The 21,348-nt window shown below is 42.4% G+C and overlaps 1 protein-coding gene and 1 pseudogene across 1 annotated transcript; both read right to left on the reverse strand.

Moving 5' to 3' along the window:
* Positions 1 to 4,150: 4,150 nt before the first annotated feature.
* LOC141180592 (olfactory receptor 1M1-like) lies at positions 4,151 to 5,080 on the reverse strand (annotated as a pseudogene).
* A 14,905-nt stretch (positions 5,081 to 19,985) lies between these two features.
* LOC141180593 (olfactory receptor 1C1-like) lies at positions 19,986 to 20,906 on the reverse strand. Its single transcript, XM_073660684.1, has one exon. It carries the CDS (start codon positions 20,904 to 20,906, stop codon positions 19,986 to 19,988), a length of 921 nt encoding a protein of 306 aa, XP_073516785.1.
* Between the last annotated feature and the right edge of the window lie 442 nt (positions 20,907 to 21,348).

The following is a 21,348-nucleotide window of genomic DNA, read 5'->3' on the forward strand; positions in this document are numbered from 1 at the left end:
AGAATATCAGTCGGTCCCTGATGTTTTTTCTGGAGAGAAGTGGCTTCTTTGCTGCCCTCCTTGAAACCAGCCCTTGCTCAAAAAGTCTCCGCCTCACAGTGCATGCAGAAGCACTCACCCCAGCCTGCTGCCATTCCTGAGCAAGCTCGGCACTGCTGGTAGTCCGATCCCGCAGCTGAAACAGTTTTAAGATACAGTCCTGGTGCTTGCTGGTCTTTCTTGGGCGCCCTGGAGCCTTTTTGACAACAATGGAAGCTCTCTCCTTGAAGTTCTTGATGATGCGATAGATTGTTGACTGAGGTGCAATCTTTGTAGCTGCGATACTCTTCCCTGTTAGGCCATTTTTGTGCAGTGCAATGATGGCTGCACGTGTTTCTTTAGAGATAACCATGGTTAACTGAAGAGAAACAATGATACCAAGAACCAGCTTCCTTTTAAAGTGTCCAGTGATGTCATTCTTACTTAATCATGACTGATTGATCGCCAGCCCTGTCCTCATCAACACCCACACCTGTGTTAATGGATCAATCACTAAAACGATGTTAGCTGCTCCTTTTAAGGCAGGACTGCAATGATGTTGAAATGTGTTTTGGGGGTTAAAGTTCATTTTCTGGGCAAATATTGACTTTGCAAGTACAGTAATTGCTGTTAAGCTGATCACTCTTTGACATTCAGGAGTATATGCAAATTGCCATTACAAAAAATGAAGCAGTAACTTTGGAAAAATTACTATTTGTCTCATTCTCAATACTTTTGGCCATGACTGTACACACGTGGTAAAAATTGTTGGTACCCCTCGTAAAATGAAAGAAAAAGCCACAATGGTCACAGAAATAACTTGAATCTGACAAAAGTAATAATAAATTAAAAATCTATGAAAATGAACAAATGAAAGTCAGACATTGCTTTTCTGCTTCCACAGACTTTTAAAAAAAATTAAACTCATGAAATAAGCCTGGACAGAAATGCTGGTACCCCTGAAAATAATGTAACAAAAGGGACATGTTAAATTAAATTGTGTCCACTAATTAGCATCACAGGTGTCTACAATCTTGTAATCAGTCAGTGGGCCTGTATATAGGGCTACAGATACTCCCTGTGCTGTTTGGTGACATGGTGTGTACCACACTCAACATGGACGAGAGGAAGCAAAGGAAAGAGTTGTCTGAGGAGATTAAAAGAAAATTACAGACAAGACATGTTAAAGGTAAAGGTTATAGGACCATCTTCAAGCAGCTTGATGTTCCGGTGATTACAGTTGCACATATTATTCAGAAATGTAAGCTCCATTGGACTGTAGCCAACCTCCCTGGTCCTGGCCGCAGGAGGAAAATTGATGCCAAATCGAAGAGACGGATAATACAAATGGTAACAAAAGAGTCCAGGATAACTTCTAAAGAGATTAAAGGTGAACTTCAAGCTTAAGAAACATCAGTGTCAGATTGAACCATCTGTCGTTGTTTGATCCAAAGTCGACTTCATGGGAGACGAACAAGGAGAACACCATTGTTGAAAAAAAATCATAAAAAAGCCAGACTGGAATTTGCCAAACCACATGTTGACAAGCCACAAAGATTCTGGGAGAATGTCCTATGGACAGATGAGGCAAAAATGGAAGTTTTTGACAAGGCACATCAGCTCTATGTTCACAGACGGAGAAATGAAGCATATCATGAAAAGAACACTGTCCCTACTGTGAGACACGGAGGAGGCTCTGTTATGTTCTGGGGCTGCTTTGCTGCATCTGGCACAGGGTGTCTTGAATCTGTGCAGGGTACAATGAAATTTCAAGACTATCAAGGGATTCTAGATAGAAATGTGCTGCCCAGTGTCAGAAAGCTTGGTCTCAGTCGCAGGTCATGAGTCTTGCAACAGGATAATGACCCAAAACACACAGCTAAAAACACCCAAGAATGGCTATGAGGAAAACATTGGACTATTTTGAAGTGGCCTTCTATGAGCCCTGACCTAAATCCTATTGAGCATCTTTGGAAAGAGCTGAAACATGGCATCTGGAAAAGGCAACCTTCAAACACGCGACAACTGGAGCAGTTTGCTCATGAGGAGTGGGCCAAAATACCTGTTGAGAGGTGCTGAAGTCTCATTGACAGTTACAGGAATTGTTTGTTTGCAGTGATTGCCCCAAAAGGTTGTTCAACAAAATATTAAGTTAAGAAGAACCATCATTTCTGTCCAGGCCTATTTCATGAGTTTAATTTTTTTTAAAAATTCTGTGGAAGCAGAAAAGCAATGTCTGACTTTCATTTTTTCATTTTCATAGATTTTTAATTTATTATTACTTTTGTCAGATTCAAGTTATTTCTGTGGCCTTTGTGGGTTCTTCTTTCATTGAACGAGGGGTACCAACAATTTTGACCACGTGTGTATATCACAGAGAGTCTGACTAAGGGTCATATCAGGCCCTCATCTCCCATTGCCACAGGTTTTTTCTTTGTTAAGAAAAAAGATGGGGGTTACGCCTCTGCTTGGATTTCCTGGAGCTAAATTGGATCACTGTTCGGGTTTGATATCATTTCCTCATACTCACCTGGAGAATAATATTGCCACGTGAGTTTTACCATATATTGAACATGGTAAGTGAAAACGCCAAAAAATAATTTTGAAATTGCACATTTTTTTTGCAATTTATACGCCCTTGGAATCTTTTTTGCTAGGTCGCAAAAGGGTTGCTTGTGTCCTATTATAAGAGATAATTTTATTTTAGTTACGATATTTGAGAACCAAAAAAATATAACAAATAAATTAAAAAAAAAATGAAGCAAAATATTAAAATAATTTTCTATAATAATCCCAGAAATGACTTCCTTATAGGGTAGTCTATCAACCAAATTTGACATTGCCTTGAGGGAGATATAGCCCTTCTGAAAAAAATGCACCATTAATGTTGTAATTATAGTCTCAGTTCTGCAGAAGTTGAAGTGTAATTTAATATGCTAATTACTTTTTTTTGGCGCACACTTGGTATGGCCAAGTGGCACAGTGCACTATTCCGTCCACTGGGTTTGCATGTCCCTGTTGATAGCGCTTGCTTGCCTGGTGTCAGTACTGTCTGCCGAGAAACCTATGGCAGCTCAGAACTGTCAATCACCAGTGAGGAAGTTGAAGGTATATATAATTTTTGGGCAGGGCGGTGCGTAGAACCTGTTGTGCAAAGCCAAGGGAGCACCAAACAACCTAATTGGCATATTCGATTAAACTCCAACAATGAACATCAATGAGAGTATCCCAATGGTACCAACGATAACTTGACCCATAAGAAAACTTGCAGGATTGACTTTCGAAATAAAACAAAATACTTGATGCGAGTGGTTAAACACATGTAAAAATAGATTTGTAATATTCTGGAAAAATACATTTTAATTTTTTTATCACCTTCTTGGAAAACTATTTTAGATACATGACATATCCAAATTAATCTGCCAATAGCATTTGGAAAGATCAATGAGTCCATGTTAAAGGGGTATTCTGAAGTTGTATCTTCTGCAGTCTCCATACTTTCTGGTTGCTTGGGGGGTGGGCACTCCTCCTTGAGTGACAGTTTTGAACCAAGAGCTTCATCCTGGTACCATACATTGATGGTGTGTGAGTTTTGTTTTGAGTTTATAATATTATCACTATAGTTACATAGGGAAATAACAGTGAGTTTTAACAAGCACATGGCTCAGGAAAGTAAGATTCATGATTAGGAGAACTGCTCTGAAAACTATCCATACAGGAGGCCAGGAACTGGAGATTCTACAGGACTGATAAGAGCACCTTGGTCAGGAGCTGACAGGGAGGGGGAGGGAGGTGGGCACTTGACTTTTAATAGAAATCAATAGGCTGGAGAGAGCTGACTAGAATGTTAAGAGTTAACTTCTTTCCTGAAATGTAACTACTGTGCACACTCTGCCAAGGTCTGGTGGTTGAGTTCCTTGGAAACAAGTTGTACACTATGGAAGATAAAAGTAGTTTTTGTGGTGTATTGAAAGCAGATAGAAAAAGCAAGTCAATTGCAAACTTGCTTATTTTCATGCTGTCTAGCTAACTAAAGCAATTTAATAACATAAGAATAGCCCTTTAAGTTTCTATCACATAACATGTCCAAGGATGTCTTGCAAAAAAAAAATTAAGAATGTAGTCTTAAAGATTAACTCTGTTTCCCTCTGATTTTGTGCTTCACCATTTTAATTAGAGCCATCTTCATATCTTTATTCCTTACACTGAATATCAGAGAGTTTAACATGCGAGTAATGGTTGAATACAGAATAGATAGAGTTAATTCAAAGACCTGGGGATCTAGAAATGGTGGCATTATATACACAGACATCCATGTGCTATAGAACATGCTGAGGACTATAAGGTGGGACGAGCAGGTGGAGAAAGCCTATCTTCTCCCATCACTAGATTTAATATGTAAGATCACAATGATGACCTTAATATAAGATAATATGCTACATAAAAAGGGACCAAAGCCAAAAATTACAGCTTCCAAGTAGGTGAATAGCTTGAACCCAGCATTGGGACAGGAGATTTTGGCAAAGGCTTTGAAGTCACAAAAAAATTGTGTAACTGTATTAGAATAACACAACGGAATATTAGATGTCGTCAATGTTAAGGAAATTGAGTTAAAATATCCAGTGGTCCAGACCATTATTATGAAAAAGATGCAGTTCCTCTTACTCAACATTTGATGGTAATGTAGAGGGTGACAAATGGCGACATATCGATCATAAGCCATAATGAAGAGCATTAGGTACTCCGTAGTGACAACATGGCTGAAGAAGTACATTTGGACAAAGCACTGGGTGAAAGTCAAGGTGTAGACACCACTGAGGAACATATGAACAAACTTAGGAACAGTGGTTGTTGTGTAGCAAAGGTCAACTATAGATAAATTGCACAGGAATAGATACATGGGGGTGTGTAAGTGGCGATCATAATATACTACGGTAATGGTGGCTGAATTAGCAAGTACTCCGATCAGGTATATTAGGACAAAGATAAAAGATAAAAGTGACTTATTATCCTCATGGTTAGATAAGGTTAACACAAAGAACTGATATGTATGATTCTCCATGAGGTTTGCCTATGAGTAGTGTTGAGCCACCCCCGTAGTGTTCGAGTTCGGTTCGGTTCGTCGAACACCCGTGTGTTCGCCGAACTGTTCATCGAACACCTTCGAACACCGTTAAAACCAATGGCAGGCAAACAAAAACACATAGAAACACATAGAAAACACCTTCAAAGGTGTCCAAAAACTGACAAACTGCTCAGAAGACACAACTAACACATGGAAAAGTGACAAGTACATATAGTCATGCAAAAAGAAAAGAGGTGGAGGAGTAAAAGGAGGGGGAGACACAGATATAGGCATGTCATGCCCTTCTAAAATCCAAAAAGTGAGAAGCCGACACGTTCAGTCCGCTCCTGCCTGTGCCACCTCCGTGTCGCCGGGTTTGTGCCAGAGCCGCGGTGAACCCTGAAGGCCAGCCCCCCTCTCCCAATACTGGTGCCTGTCCGCTGGTGGGTCGAGCGAGCCCCCCTGTGGTGGAGGCAGCTCTAAGCTTTTTAATTTAAATTGTCTCTCTAATTTGAATAAATACACTTTACATCCATTTACAAGGATCTATTGGAGGGCAAGTCTCATGCCAGCAGCCGCGTAATTCCAGCTCCAGTAGCTTCCACTAAAGCTGCTGCAGTTAAAAAGCTTTTATAAGGATCGAGCTCGGCTGTCCACCGCAAGGCATCCTACTGCCAGTCCGAGCCCCTATGCCTTGGGATGCCTCCTGATGCTCTTCACTGAGTATCCCGTGGTCCCAAAGCATTTCCTTTGAAAAAATGAAGTGTCCAAACTACAGGTGGTGTAGCTTGCTTAACAGCCGGGATAATCCGCTGACTAGCAGACCCTGCTACTAGGCACAAAGTATTTCCTGGGCTAGATGCAGTTAAAAATTTGTAATTAGATACTCTCGTTGGATGCTGAGAAAGCATTCCATAGAGTCTCCTGGCACACCATATATGATTCTCTTAAAAAGCTTGGGGTAGGGGTCTAGGGGACCCTTTTATAGCCAAAATCACGGCCCTGTATCGCAATACGTCACCTAGGCTGAAGATAAATGGAACTGTAGCACCCTGAGGGCTCGGTTGCTACAGAGGTATTGCACCTCACCCAGAGGTGTGATATCTCACTCTCAGGTAAGGATGTAGTGTGGATCAGGACCCGAAACCTGCATGCATTACACCACATTGCCGTGGGGCAGGGCGACCAATATGCCCCTGAGATGGGCACGACAGTCCCTGTCCCTGGCTGGAGTGGGGGGAGGGAACACTGAGGAAGGGGAACCCTGTAGTGCAGGAGCAGGGAGGAAGCAGTTCCTGGGTGCATTGAGAAGGGAGTATAAAAGGTGGGCACCATCTTAGTTCAGTGCAGAGAAGTCTGAGCAGAAGTGGCAGGGAGCAGGGGCTCTGCATGAGCTCTGCTCCGGAGGCGGGCCTAGTAACAGAGGCCCAGGCCTGGAAGAGGGAGAAGGAAGGAAGAGGAGCGGCGAAGGCTCCAGGAACGAGGAACGAAGGGATCTCAGGGGTGCGGATGGGCGAGTCGCCACCGCATGCCCGAATCCACCTGCGTGGAGGGGTCAGGCCAAAGGGGGAGACCGGTCCCCGAAACTAGTGGAGGCAGAAAACGACCCTCAGCTAGAAACAGGAGGCTGTGACATTTTATGTGGCGCAGCCCCTCGCTACACCCGCTAGGAAGGCACCACATAGGGTCAGGGAAACTGGCGCCAAGTTTACCAAGAGGAGGCCCGAGGCAGCCGGACAGAAGGGTTGGTAAGAAAGGCCAGACAAAGGACACACAAAGGGGGTCCTGTGAAGCACTCCAAAGTTTTCTGGGAGTTGTCTGAGCCCCTCACCTGGTGAGCACAGTACGACGTGGGCAGCCGTTACCTGCAGACGTGGTCTGGATAATAAGAACTGTGAGTAAAGGCCCTGGACTGCATCACTAACTCCGTGTCATTACTGCTTCTGCCCTGCACCATCACCCCCATCCTCCGCATACACTGCCCTGAGGCTATACTCCTCCCATGGGGAGTTATGCTACGCTTTGCTGCACCCACAACACCAGCCTCAGCGGTCTGCCCTGGAGCGGCGGTTCACTCTGATCGCAATCCACGGGTGGCGTAGTCGGACATTTAAACACCAAAACCACATAAATAGTTCCACCACTGATTTGACCGCCCTGAGCCACGGAACCGGGTTGCCGCCACGGAGACTACAACCACCAGCATCCACCAAAAAGGGTCCGGCTCCGGGTGTCCCAAGGCCCAGGGGGCGCGTCAGAACATTTTCATCACCTTTCACAATCACCAATGGGACAAGGCAGGGATGTTCTCTGTCCCCTCTCTTATACATCCTAGTGACGGAGCACCTGCTCTCATCAATTCGCCATAACCCCAATATTAGGTGGATTGAGGTGGGAGGCACCGAGTACAAGTGCTCTCTATTTGCTGATGATGTCCTAGTATATATCACTCAATCACATATATCCATCCATGCTGTTATGGCTGAAATAGATCACTTTGTTACATGGTAAAATTTTAAAATCAATGCAGCGAAGTCTGAGGCCCTCGATGTCTCCCTCCCCAAATCCATATGGGATTCCATCCAGTCCAACTTTCCCTTTGCCTGGCCCTCACAGGGTATCAAATACTTAGGAATTCCTATTCATAGAGACCTCTCCCATCTATGTTATCTTAATTTTGGGCCCTTTATTGAACAACTCCATACAGACCACGGTTGGCAAGTTAGAACTGAAAGATTCACTACGTGAACCACTGGTGTTTTGTGGAAAAGCACATGTACACTGTGTTCCAAATTATTATGCAAAAAGTGTTTAGGAGTGATAAGGGAAGAATTTGTTTGTCAGTTAAACTCATTGATGGTGATGTGTGTCAGGGCTCTTTATATCACTGTAATCAATTGCAGACACCTGTGCTAATTAGTTTGGCAGGTGTGTCCAATGAAAGGCAAGACTACTTAAGAAGGCTGTCTCACATTATTAAGCAGCCTACATTTTCTGCCAAAATGGGAAAGAAAAAGGATGTGTCGGCTGCTGAGACGCAACAAATTGTGGAGTGTTTAGGTCAAGGCATGACTACAATCAACATTGTGCGATGATCAGGATGAAGTGTCTTGGCAATCAAGAAGTATGTAGCTGATTCACAGTACACACGTGTGCGTGCTGATAAGGGCAAATTGAGGACTCTTTCCTACAGGCAATTACGTCAGGTTGAAAGAGCAGCGGCAAAAAAACCTTGTCATAGCAGCAGACAAGTTTTTGAAGCTGCTTGTGCCTCCAACGTCCCCCAAACAACAAGATGCAGGGTCCTTCAGAGGTTTGCAGCTGTGCATACGCCATCCTGTCGACCTCCTCTATCCACTTCACAGAAGCAGAAACGGCTCCAGTGGGCCAAACATTACATGAAGACTGATTTCAAAACTGTTTTGTTCACGGATGAGTGCCGTGCAGCGCTCGATGGTCCAGATGGATGGAGTGGAGGATGGCTGGTTGATGGACACCCCACGCAAACACGGCTACAGCGCCAACAAGGAGGTGGTGGAGTAATGTTTTGGGCTGGAATCATGGGGAGAGAGATTGTCGGCCCCTTTAGGATCCCTGAAGGCGCTAAAGATGAACTCCATAATGTATGTGGATTTTCTCAAACAGCACTTCCTGCCATGGTTCAAGAAGAAGAACCGTGTATTTCACAGCAAGATCATTTTTCTGCATGATAATGCACCATCTCATGCTGCACATAAAACATCTGCATCTCTGGCTGATATGGGCATAAAAGGGGACAAACTTATGGTGTGACCCCCATGCTCCCCTGACCTCTACCCCATTCAGAACCTTTGGAGCATCATTAAAAGGAGTGTCTATGATGGCGGGAGGCAGTTCACATCTAAGCAACAGCTCTGGGAGGGTATTCTGTCCTCATGCAAAACAATTGAAGCAGAAACCATCCAAAACCTGACAAATTCAATGGATGAGAGAGTTCAGAAGCTCCTTTCGAACAAGGGGTCCTATGTGAAAATGTAACATCACCTAGAATAAAGTTTTGAGTTGAAAACTGTTTGATTTCAGTTTCTAACAACCTGCTAATGCTTATAACTTCAAAAATGACCATTTTTTTGGTCTTTATTAAAATGAAAAGGTTGATCGAAAAGTTTGGGGGATCTAAGAGTGTGGCAACCCAGTAGTCATGATTACTTCGAATTCTGACAATATGAGGGTCATGCTGCAGGTAGTGCAGCAAGAAGGCACTTATGTGTCTTGCGCATCTCGGAGCCCCAAAATTATTTTCCGGGCTAGATGCAGCTAAAAATAATTATTAATTTTAAATCTGGTGAAGCTTTAGTATAGATGGCCTAATAGGATCAGTGCTGCACACTGCTACAAAGCCCAAATTATTTTCCAGTCAAGATACAGATAAATATGATTAGTAATTTTAAATCTGGTGGAGCTTATTATAGATGGCCTAATAGAATCAGTGCTGCACACTGCTACAAAGCCCAAATTATTTTCCAGCCAAGATACAGATAAACATGATTAGTAATTTGAAAGCTTAAAACGGTTGGTAGGGTGATTTTAACCAATCATCAAGCTTTTACTCTCCCCAGGATGACACAGGGGTAGAAAAGTCGTTTCGGATCCATGATTTGTTCATCTTTATGAACGTGAGTCTGTCTACATTATCAGTGGAGAGCCGCGTGCGCTTATCTGTCAGCACACCACCAGCAGCGCTGAACACACGTTCAGACAGAACGCTGGCTGCGGGGCATGACAAGATCTCAAAGGCGTAAGTGGCTAGCTCCGGCCATTTATCCAGATTGGAAGCCCAAAAAGAGCAAGGGTCCAGTGACACAGTCTTGGCTTCAATGTTTACTTGGAGATACTCCTGTACCATCGTCTCTAGGCGTTGACTATGTGTCAGACTTCTTGTCTCCTGTGGCCTTGCAAAGGATGGGCTAAAAAAGTGGTGAAATGATTCCGCAAAATTGATGTTACCAGCAGATACTGTGGTTCTGTTACGGTTTGAGTGCTGAACACTTGACGGTCCCACGGTTGGCAAGTTGTAACTGTGAGATTCACTACGTGCACCATTGGTATTTTGTGGAAAAGCACATGTAAGATTCTGGAACAGTCTCTGCTGATACTCCTGCATGCGTGCATCCCTTTCTATGGCAGGAATAATTTCTGCAAATTTACTTTTGTACCGGGGATCTAACAGTGTGGCAACCCAGTAGTCAGGATTATTTCTAATTCTCACAATTCGAGGGTCATGTTGCAGGTAGTGCAGCAAGAAGGCACTCATGTGTGTTGCGCATCCAGGAGCACCAAGTCCCTGTTGTGTTGGTGGCGAGGTAACAATCATGCTTCCTTCCTCTGTCCTCTCCCCCCAACCTCGCACAACAGAAATGTGATCAAGGTCTCCCTCATCTGATGAGTCTTCCATCAGTTCGTCCTCCACTTCTTCCTGGGCTCCTGCACCTTCCTCACTAGTTTGGCTGCTACCATGCACCCTGGTAAAACCATCTCCCCCACCCTCACATGCCTGCCGCCTTGGTGCTGCCGACCGTCTGGACCTTGCAGATGTTAGCCCTTCCGCATAGAACTCCTCCTCCTCTCCTTCCTCCACCTCCTCTTGTGCCACCACCTGAATCGGAATTCTGTTTAACATGTGCTCCAGCATGTAAATCACCAGAATAGTCATGCTGATAATGGCATCGTCAGCACTAAACATCTTCGTCGCCATTTCAAAACTGTGCAGAAGGGTGCATAGGTCCCTGATCTGAGACCACTCCTCCAGCGTGATTTGCCCTATCTCTGGATCTCGTTGGCCCAGGCTATACATCAGAACGTATTGCACCAGGGCTTGTCGGTGCTGCCACAGTCGCTGCAACATGTGCAGGGTTGAATTCCACCGGGTAGGCACATCGCATTTTAGCCTGTGAAGTGGCAGGCCCAACGACTTCTGTAGAGATGTAAGTCGCTGAGCTGCGGGATGCGAACGGCGAAAGTGAGCACACAGCGACCGTGCCCTCTGCAGAAGGCCATCTAGTCTGGGATAGTGGGCTAAAAATTGCTGGACAACCAGGTTCAACACGTGAGCCATACAAGGCACGTGTGTGACATTGCCCCGGCGAAGGGCCGCACCCAGGTTTGCAGCATTGTCGCACACGGCCTTCCCTGGTTTCAGGTCCAGTGGAGACAATCATTCATGAAATTGGTTCTCCAGAGCTGACCACAACTCCTCAGCTGTGTGACTCACATTTCCCAGACATTTCAATGTAAAAACCGCCTGATGACGTTGAGCCCTACTGCCAGCATAGTAAGGAGGTGTGCAGGATACCTTCTGCGCAGTTAGAAAGCTTGTGGCATGACCAGACAGGCTTTGGGTGCAGGTGGAAGACCGAGAGAAGGTTGAGGAGGCAGAAGCAGTGGAGGAACTTTGACATAAAGAGGATTGACGCACAACTCGTGGGGACGGCAAGACTTGGATAGCAGCCCCTTGTCCTGCTGTCACCATAGTTACCCAGTGCCCAGTCAGCGATATGTGACGCCCCTGTCCATGCCTACTCGTCCAAGTGTCTGTGGTGAAATGCACCCTGTCACACACAGAGTTTCTCAAAGAAGCGGTGATGTTGTGTGCGACATGCTGGTGGAGCGCAGGCACACCTTTCTTTGAGAAGTAGTGGCGACTGGGCATCTGGTACTGGGGCACTGTGATGGACATAAGGTCTCGAAAATCCTCTGTGTCCACCAGGCGGAAAGGCAGCATTTCTGTAGCCAAGAACTTGCAGATGGTGAAATTCAACCTCTTAGCTTTCTCATGGCAAGGAGGAAATGGTCTTTTACTTGTCCACATCTGAGGGACCGAGGGCTGGCTATTGTGCTTAGACGGGGTTGATAAGGGTGTCCCCGGCAAACTGCCGGTCTTTGAGGAAGATGCAGGCGTACATGTTAGGTTGCCTTGATCCAAAGGTGGTGCTATCGATGTCGGACAGCGCTCAACACCAGCTGGTGTTACCACCTCCAAAGAAAATGATGACCTGCCAATCACGCTGGCTGTTGCGGGTAAAGAGGTGGCAGGTCTGCGCCCCAAAACAGGTGTGACTGCTGTCCCCCCAGTCACAGAGGATGAAGAGGCCGCGGATGCGCAAGATATGGCAGACGGTGGTTGGCCCGGCCGGCTAGGCCGCATTGTAGCACACTGAGCTTCCCACTGCAACTTATGCTTCATGTCCATGTGCCGGTTCATGCATGAAGTACTCAAACTATGTATTTTTTGGCCTCTACTTAGCTTTTGCTGACAAATGTTACAGATAACACGAGTTGGGTCATTTTATCGATCTGAAAAAATGCCCACGCTATGCAAGGCTTAGCACCCATGCGACCTGAAGAGCCACCACGACTTGTGGTGAGAGGCAGAGTTGTGTTTGAGGATGCAGTTGTTGACGTGCTTCCAGTACTACGTCTCTGTCCAGGAAGGCGCAACCTGACCTCGTCGTCACTAGCATCTTCCTCCACCTCCTCTGCTGACCTCATCTCTTGGCTGACTGTGGGTTGAGAGTAAGTGGGATCTCCAACCTCATCATCATCACCCTGTGCGTTATCACACCCGTCGTCCTCAGAGCCAACCTGTTCCTGCCCTGACAAAAAACTAAAGTTGTCGCTCCAATCAGGTATTTGAGTCTTATCATCTTCTTCCTCATTGTCTCCACCAAAAGGAGTTACAGTTTGGGAATGAGGGTCTACATTATGGTCAGAACCTTCTGCGTCTGGTCCTGGATCCGACTCATAAAGATTCTGGGCATCAGTGCAGATCATTTCCTCGTCTGGATTCACAGAAGCGCTGGAGTCGACCTCTGATTCCCAGGCTATAGTATGAGTAAACAGCTCTGCAGACTCAACCATCTGTTCTACCTCATACTCAGACGGGCAGCTGGAGATTTGGGAGCTGTGAGGAAGCAAGTGCGATTGGGGTGACACCTTTGAGGACTGGAGTATTTGTGATGTTGAAGTTGATGTGGAGTAGAGCCCACTTAAAGGAGCACTTGATATCCATTGAAGCACCTGCTGTTTTTGTGCCTCATCTGGAATTTGTAGCGATTGGCGTGGCCGTAAGAAAGGGATCTTATCACATTGTCCGCTAAAAGAAGTAGACATTTTAGTTTGGCTGGAAGATGGTCTTTCTTCTGCAGATGTTACTGTTGCTTTAACACCTACCCCACGGACACAACCTTTTTTCCCCTTCCCAACATGCCTATTCCCCTTTTCACCAGCAGCAGGCCTTTTTCCACTCATTTTGGTGGTTAACTAATTAACAACTCTGGAGTTGTTTGCACAAAAAAACAATGGATGGGAACGAAGCAGAGCTGAGTGGCCAAACTGTGGTATTAGGCCAAAACTGTTGGCTGGGTTAGATGCAGAAAAAAATTATATTCAATTTGCAACCTGATGGAGGTCATTATAGATGGACTAATAGAGAAAGTCCCACACACTGCTAGAAGGCCAAATATTTTTTCAGAGCTAGATGCAGATAAAAATTATTTTTAATTTGCAACCTGATGGAGGTCAGTATAGATGGCCTAATAGAGAAAGTCCCACACACTGCTAGAAGGCCAAATATTTTTTCAGAGCTAGATGCAGATAAAAATTATTTTTAATTTGCAACCTGATGGAGGTCAGTATAGATGGACTAACAGAGAAAGTCCCACACACTGCTAGAAGGCCAAATATTTTTTCAGAGGTAGATGCAGAAAAAAATATATTCAGTTTGCAACCTGATGGAGGTCTGTATAGATGGATTAATAGAACAAGTCCCACACATAGCTAGAAGCCCAATATTTTTTCAGAGGTAGATGCAGAAAAAAATATATTCAGTTTGCAACCTGATGGAGGTCAGTATAGATGGACTAATACAACAAGTCCCACACACAGCTAGAAGCCCAATATTTTTTCAGAGGTAGATGCAGAAAAAAATAAATTCAGTTTGCAACCTGATGGAGGTCTGTATAGATGGATTAATAGAACAAGTCCCACACACAGCTAGAAGCCCAATATTTTTTCAGAGGTAGATGCAGAAAAAAATATATTCAGTTTGCAACCTGATGGAGGTCAGTATAGATGGACTAATACAACAAGTCCCACACACAGCTAGAAGCCCAATATTTTTCAGATGTAGATGCAGAAAAAAATATATTCAGTTTGCAACCTGATGGAGGTCTGTATAGATGGATTAATAGAACAAGTCCCACACACAGCTAGAAGCCCAATATTTTTTCAGAGGTAGATGCAGAAAAAAATATATTCAGTTTGCAACCTGATGGAGGTCAGTATAGATGGACTAATACAACAAGTCCCACACACAGCTAGAAGCCCAATATTTTTTCAGAGGTAGATGCAGAAAAAAATATATTCAGTTTGCAACCTGATGGAGGTCAGTATAGATGGACTAATACAACAAGTCCCACACACAGCTAGAAGCCCAATATTTTTTCAGAGGTAGATGCAGAAAAAAATATATTCAGTTTGCAAACTGATGGAGGTCAGTATAGATGGACTAATACAACAAGTCCCACACACAGCTAGAAGCCCAATATTTTTCAGATGTAGATGCAGAAAAAAATATATTCAGTTTGCAACCTGATGGAGGTCTGTATAGATGGATTAATAGAACAAGTCCCACACACAGCTAGAAGCCCAATATTTTTTCAGAGGTAGATGCAGAAAAAAATATATTCAGTTTGCAACCTGATGGAGGTCTGTATAGATGGACTAATAGAGAAAGTCCCACACACTGCTAGAAGGCCAAATATTTTTTCAGAGCTAGATGCAGATAAAAATTATTTTTAATTTGCAACCTGATGGAGGTCAGTATAGATGGCCTAATAGAGAAAGTCCCACACACTGCTAGAAGGCCAAATATTTTTTCAGAGCTAGATGCAGATAAAAATTATTTTTAATTTGCAACCTGATGGAGGTCAGTATAGATGGACTAACAGAGAAAGTCCCACACACTGCTAGAAGGCCAAATATTTTTTCAGAGGTAGATGCAGAAAAAAATATATTCAGTTTGCAACCTGATGGAGGTCTGTATAGATGGATTAATAGAACAAGTCCCACACATAGCTAGAAGCCCAATATTTTTTCAGAGGTAGATGCAGAAAAAAATATATTCAGTTTGCAACCTGATGGAGGTCAGTATAGATGGACTAATACAACAAGTCCCACACACAGCTAGAAGCCCAATATTTTTTCAGAGGTAGATGCAGAAAAAAATAAATTCAGTTTGCAACCTGATGGAGGTCTGTATAGATGGATTAATAGAACAAGTCCCACACACAGCTAGAAGCCCAATATTTTTTCAGAGGTAGATGCAGAAAAAAATATATTCAGTTTGCAACCTGATGGAGGTCAGTATAGATGGACTAATACAACAAGTCCCACACACAGCTAGAAGCCCAATATTTTTCAGATGTAGATGCAGAAAAAAATATATTCAGTTTGCAACCTGATGGAGGTCTGTATAGATGGATTAATAGAACAAGTCCCACACACAGCTAGAAGCCCAATATTTTTTCAGAGGTAGATGCAGAAAAAAATATATTCAGTTTGCAACCTGATGGAGGTCAGTATAGATGGACTAATACAACAAGTCCCACACACAGCTAGAAGCCCAATATTTTTTCAGAGGTAGATGCAGAAAAAAATATATTCAGTTTGCAACCTGATGGAGGTCAGTATAGATGGACTAATACAACAAGTCCCACACACAGCTAGAAGCCCAATATTTTTTCAGAGGTAGATGCAGAAAAAAATATATTCAGTTTGCAACCTGATGGAGGTCTGTATAGATGGATTAATAGAACAAGTCCCACACACAGCTAGAAGCCCAATATTTTTTCAGAGGTAGATGAAGAAAAAAATATATGCAGTTTGCAACCTGATGGAGGTCAGTATAGATGGACTAATACAACAAGTCCCACACACAGCTAGAAGCCCAATATTTTTTCAGAGCTAGATGCAGAAAAAAATTATATTCAATTTGCAACCTGATGGAGGTCAGTATAGATGGACTAATAGTATGATGCTATGCCCAAAAGATTTTACTTCACTAGGTGCAGTAAAAAAATTGGTATTCTATACACAGGTGGTATATCTTGCAACACAGATAGGCTACTCCACTGACTAACACACTCTGCAATAGGCCAAAAAGGATTAGCTTTGCTAGATTCAGCCAAATGCTGTGAAAAAAACTTGCACAGCACTGGCACAGACCTGCCTGGCAAAAACTGATAGGAACTGATGTAACCTAGTCCTGAAAAGGACTCCAATTACAATTAGTCTTTACTACCACAATCTATCTATTTAAGAGCACAGACCTGCCTGATAAAAGTCATAGGAAATGCTGTAACCTAGTCCTTAAACGGACTGCAATCACAACTATTCCCTACTCCCAAGCTATCTGTAGATTTGTGCGAAAATTGGCTTGAAATTAACAAGGTATAGCGCACACAGCAACAGCGGTGCCGTCTAACACGCAGCTGCAGCAGTGAGAAAATGGTGGCGACGGGGAAAATGGCTTGGTCTTATAGGGCAAGGACATGTGACATACACTGCCAATGACACATGCCCTTGCTTGTGTGAAAAAAAGCACTTCGCTCCGTGTGTGCGCTGCTGATAGGCTGACAGATTGCACCTCCCCACTGTAAATGCGGGAAAGAGAAAAAAAAAATGGAGATCTTCATTGTTCCTGCAGAGATCCATCCCCTGCCCCTCCCCCCGCCCCGCTGCACACTCAAACTGCGTATTAACATTAATTTTCATCATTACTGAGAAAAAATCCAGTTATGATTTTGGTGCACAAACAGTTATCGAACATAACCTCTAACAGCCGAATTTTTCTTAAATTGTTCGTGTTCGCCGAACGGCTCGAACAGCGCCCAAAACAGCTCGAATTTGAGATTGGCGAACAGTTCGAGTAGAACAACGCTCATCTCTACCTATGAGACAAAGTCAATTTTTTAGACCTTCATAAACATTTTACTTAACCTAACTTTTTTTGCAGACTTGTGAAGACACATGATAAGGTTAAAAAAAAAAAAAAAGCACAACACTGCTATAGGGTACAAAACGGAGAATTCTTCTGCCTAGCGGCCACACCGACCGTCAGATCCCCGCCCTCACCGGGCAGGAGCTGCACCGCTGTATGGAAAACGCATACTCTTGGAGGAGGTGTATGACGGATGGCTTCCCCGATAATCTGCCACATCGACTACCGGATCCACACCCTCCTGGGAAGGTGCTTGAAATACAATTCAAGAGGAATAAGAAAAAAGGAGGGCTCGGATATGTTCGGAGTAGACCAGTCTATTCACAAGATGAGACATTGAATGGCACTACGCGTTTCAGGTACGGTCCATCCCCTTCATCAGGTGCATCTGATGATGCACCAGATGGAAGGAATGGACTGTCCTTCAAATGCATAGCGCCATTAAATGCCTTATCTTGGACATAGTCTGATCTCCTCCATGGAAGCGTCTGGATCATGTATCCATGTATGGCCCTTTTTCTACTTGAGACTCATCTGTGATTCTTTAGCTTCAGGATTAATAGTGAGCATAACAGAGGCAGGCAAGCTTTAATTAGCTTTGGAAAGATGTCCGACATTTTCTTATATTTTGAAATTTATTTTCAAACTAACATGTCTGTTAGGTTGTCATTTTTAGCTAATTTTTGATTCTGATAAAGATTTTGTTCCCCTTGTTTTTTTTTTGTTTTACACCAAGAAATATAAATATCATAAAAGAGGTAAAATTGTAGTTTTGTCTGTGGCTTAGCATTGAGAATTTATAAAAACTACTTTAAAAAAATGAAATGTGATTTGTAAAATCTGACTAGAAACATGCAAAGAAAAACCTGGTCGGGCAGAGCAAAAAACTGTAGAAAGATATAAAGTACAATTACTATTAAGATGATAGCTATTATTCATCCATAGATCATAAGATTTTTTCATATTATAGCAAATTGTATTCCAACATGAAATATAAAAATATAAATGAAAAAAAAATACAATGTAAAAATAAAAATTTCCAGTTTTTTTTAACAACATAGTTTAAACTCTTAAACTTTTTGTTTAAATTGGTATTAGCTTACAATAGCCTACAAAATAACTTGGGTAATTTTAATTATTTTCTACAATTATATTATATATTATGATCATTTCACCTCTAAGCGTAATTTTTGCTTTGACTGAATTAAACAACCCTCATTACAAGATAAGACATATATTTATATAGTGTGTGACGAACCTACAAATTGCTGTGGTATTTTCTACAGAGACAAGAACCAACATTTTGTTAATTAAGATATAATTTATATTTTATTCTCTTTACTGCAATTTGTTCATCCATAAATGTAAAATTTAAATTATAAGAAACCCCTAAGGGTCTTATTTTTTGTGCATGCTTAATTTGATTTTAGATGCCTTAATCAATGCCTTACAGATTTTTACATTACTGAGATAGAGATGATAGTTGCCACTGATATAATTCTATTTGGAGGGGAGGGTGGAGGAGGAGGAGCTAGAGGCAGAACTCCTCCCTCCTGCTCATGCCAACTGCCATCTCCTATCTCAGTAATGTAACAATCGTTCCTCACTGATTACAGATTTTACACATGTATTGAGAATTTTGAAAATGAACAATCAGTCCTGGCCAAGAAAGAAGCAGATTTCTCTAATAAAAATTAAAATAACAGTTACTCTTTAATCCTTTCCTGACATTGGACATACCGGTACGTCCTATTATGGAGTGCATTCCCAAAAATGGACGTACCTCAACATCCTAGCGATCATGCAGGCACTGAAGCTGTACCCACATGCTGAGCCTGTATCTTTCCTGGCAGATGATGGCTGATTTAATCAACCACCATGGGCCTTTAACATCCACAGGCGGAGTGGAGTCCGTGGCTGTTAACCTGTGAAATGCCACTGTCAATCTCTTACAGCGGCATTTAACACACACCTGCAGTGAGGCTCATCATTCCACCCGTCCATAAGTGCTCCTGTGATGTGATCATGAGGCACCGATGGGTTTCCACAACAGCGGAGGCTCTGCTGATGACCACCATGTCTGTGATTATAACACTGTTGGAAAAGTGATGATACACTGAAGCATTGCTATGTATAACACAATCTATCAGATGATTGCAGTTTCAAGACCTCTAAGGGAGCCATCCAAAAATAAGCCATCACCCAGACCCAGACCCCGAAAATTAAAAGTGTTATGGGTCTCGGAAAATGGTGACACATGCCAAGCCAAAAGCCAAATATTTTTTTTCTTTACAAATTTCCTATTTTTTTTCACCACTTAAATAAAAAAAAAAGAGTTCATGTTTGGTGTCTACATAATCATACTGACCTGGAGAATCATAGTGTCAGTTTTATCATATAGTGAACGTAGTAAATAAAAAATCCAAATAGCTATTATGAAATTGGACTTTTTTGCAATTTCAACACACTTGGAATTTTTCCCCCGCTTTGTAGTGCATCACATGATAATATGAATGATGTAATTCAAAGGTACAACTCATCCCGCAAAAAACAAACCCTCACACGGCTTTGTGGATGGAAAAATAAAACAGTTATGGCTCATGGGGTAAGGGGAGAAAAAAAAAGAAAAAAAAAAAAAAAGAAAAATCGCCTGCTTGTAAAGGGGTAAAAAAAAGGGTAGCTTAACTACAATAAAAAAGCTAACATAATGATTCTACATAAGTTGAAGAAATACAGTAGGTATTTTTTTTTAAATCTTAGTGCACATTTTTTCATAAGTACAGTATATACATAAAAAGTTGATAGATCCTAAAATTCGAGATACTTTTTTTTTTTTATAAAAGAAAATTTTAATTTTTATTTGCTCTATTCATCATTTACTTTGCCCCCCACCATTTTCAGTTCCGCCCTCTTTACATCTTTATTCCATACGCTGTATATCAGAGGGTTTAGCATGGGAGTAATGGTTGCATACACAATCGAAAGGGTCAGTTCGAAGACTTGGGTATGCCTAGATTGTGGCATAATATACTCAGACATCCATGTGAAATAAAACATGGTGAGGACTATGAGGTGGGAAGAGCAGGTGGAGAAAGCCTTTCTTCTCCCATCTCTAGATGTAATATGTAAGATCACAATGATTACCTTGATATAGGATATTATACTGCCAAGAAAAAGGCCGACCCCAAATATCACTTCCATGTATGTAAGTAATTGGAAACCAACATTGGGACAGGAAATGTTGGCAAATGCTTTCAATTCACAAAAAAAATGCGTAATTGTATTAGAATAGCATATTGGTGTTATAGAAGTGGTCAACGTAGCAAGAAGTGAATTGAAGCCCCCGATAACCCAGGCAGAAGTCATGAATAGGGTACAGTTCTTCTTACTCAATGCACTGTGATAATGTAGAGGGTGACAAATGGCGACATATCGATCATAAGCCATAATGAAGAGAACTAGGTCCTCCGTAGTGACGACATGGCTGAAGACGTACATCTGGGCAAAGCATTGTATAAAGGACATCATATAATTCCCGCTTAGTATCGTGTGAATCAGCTTAGGGACTGTGGTCGTTGTGTAGCAAATATCAACGAAGGACAAATTGCTTAGGAATAGATACATGGGGATGTGTAAGTGCCGATCCCAGTATATTACTATTACAATGGTAAAATTTAACATCACTCCGGTCAAGTATATTAGGGTAAAGACAACCGATAAAGCTGACCTATTGCTCGCACGTGTAGAAAATGTCAAAATGAAGAAACTGAAGGTGTGATTCTCCATGACTCTAGGACAGAGGTAGAAGATTGTGAAGTAGATGTATTATTCTCAATTAATTAACCAATTCTTGAAGGGTTATATTATGTCACATTGAGAGAAGATGGCAAAAGAGAAAAAAATGGATATCTGCTCACCCACTTAGAAAACCGCAGCACGGAGCCAGCAGTGCGACCGGGAGGACAAGTAGAAATCAGGGAAATCCAGCTGAGCAAGTCTTCTAAAATAAATTTCTTTATTAGGTCATGAAAAAATAATTAAAACAACATTGAGAGGACAACAGCAAACGCATTTTGAACTATGATTTCTTAATCATTGCATGAGAGAAGATGGAATAAATTCTTCACGAATCAACTTCGAGCCAAAAATTTAGCAAAATTCAAATGTCCCGGCAAATCCGAACAACTTGAGATTCTATTTGCTAAAATCGCAAAGAAATGCGTATTGC

Source organism: Phyllobates terribilis, unplaced genomic scaffold, assembly GCF_046119375.1.
Source record: "Phyllobates terribilis strain yellow unplaced genomic scaffold, ASM4611937v1 Scaffold_33__1_contigs__length_13283291, whole genome shotgun sequence".
Lineage (NCBI taxonomy): Eukaryota > Metazoa > Chordata > Amphibia > Anura > Dendrobatidae > Phyllobates > Phyllobates terribilis.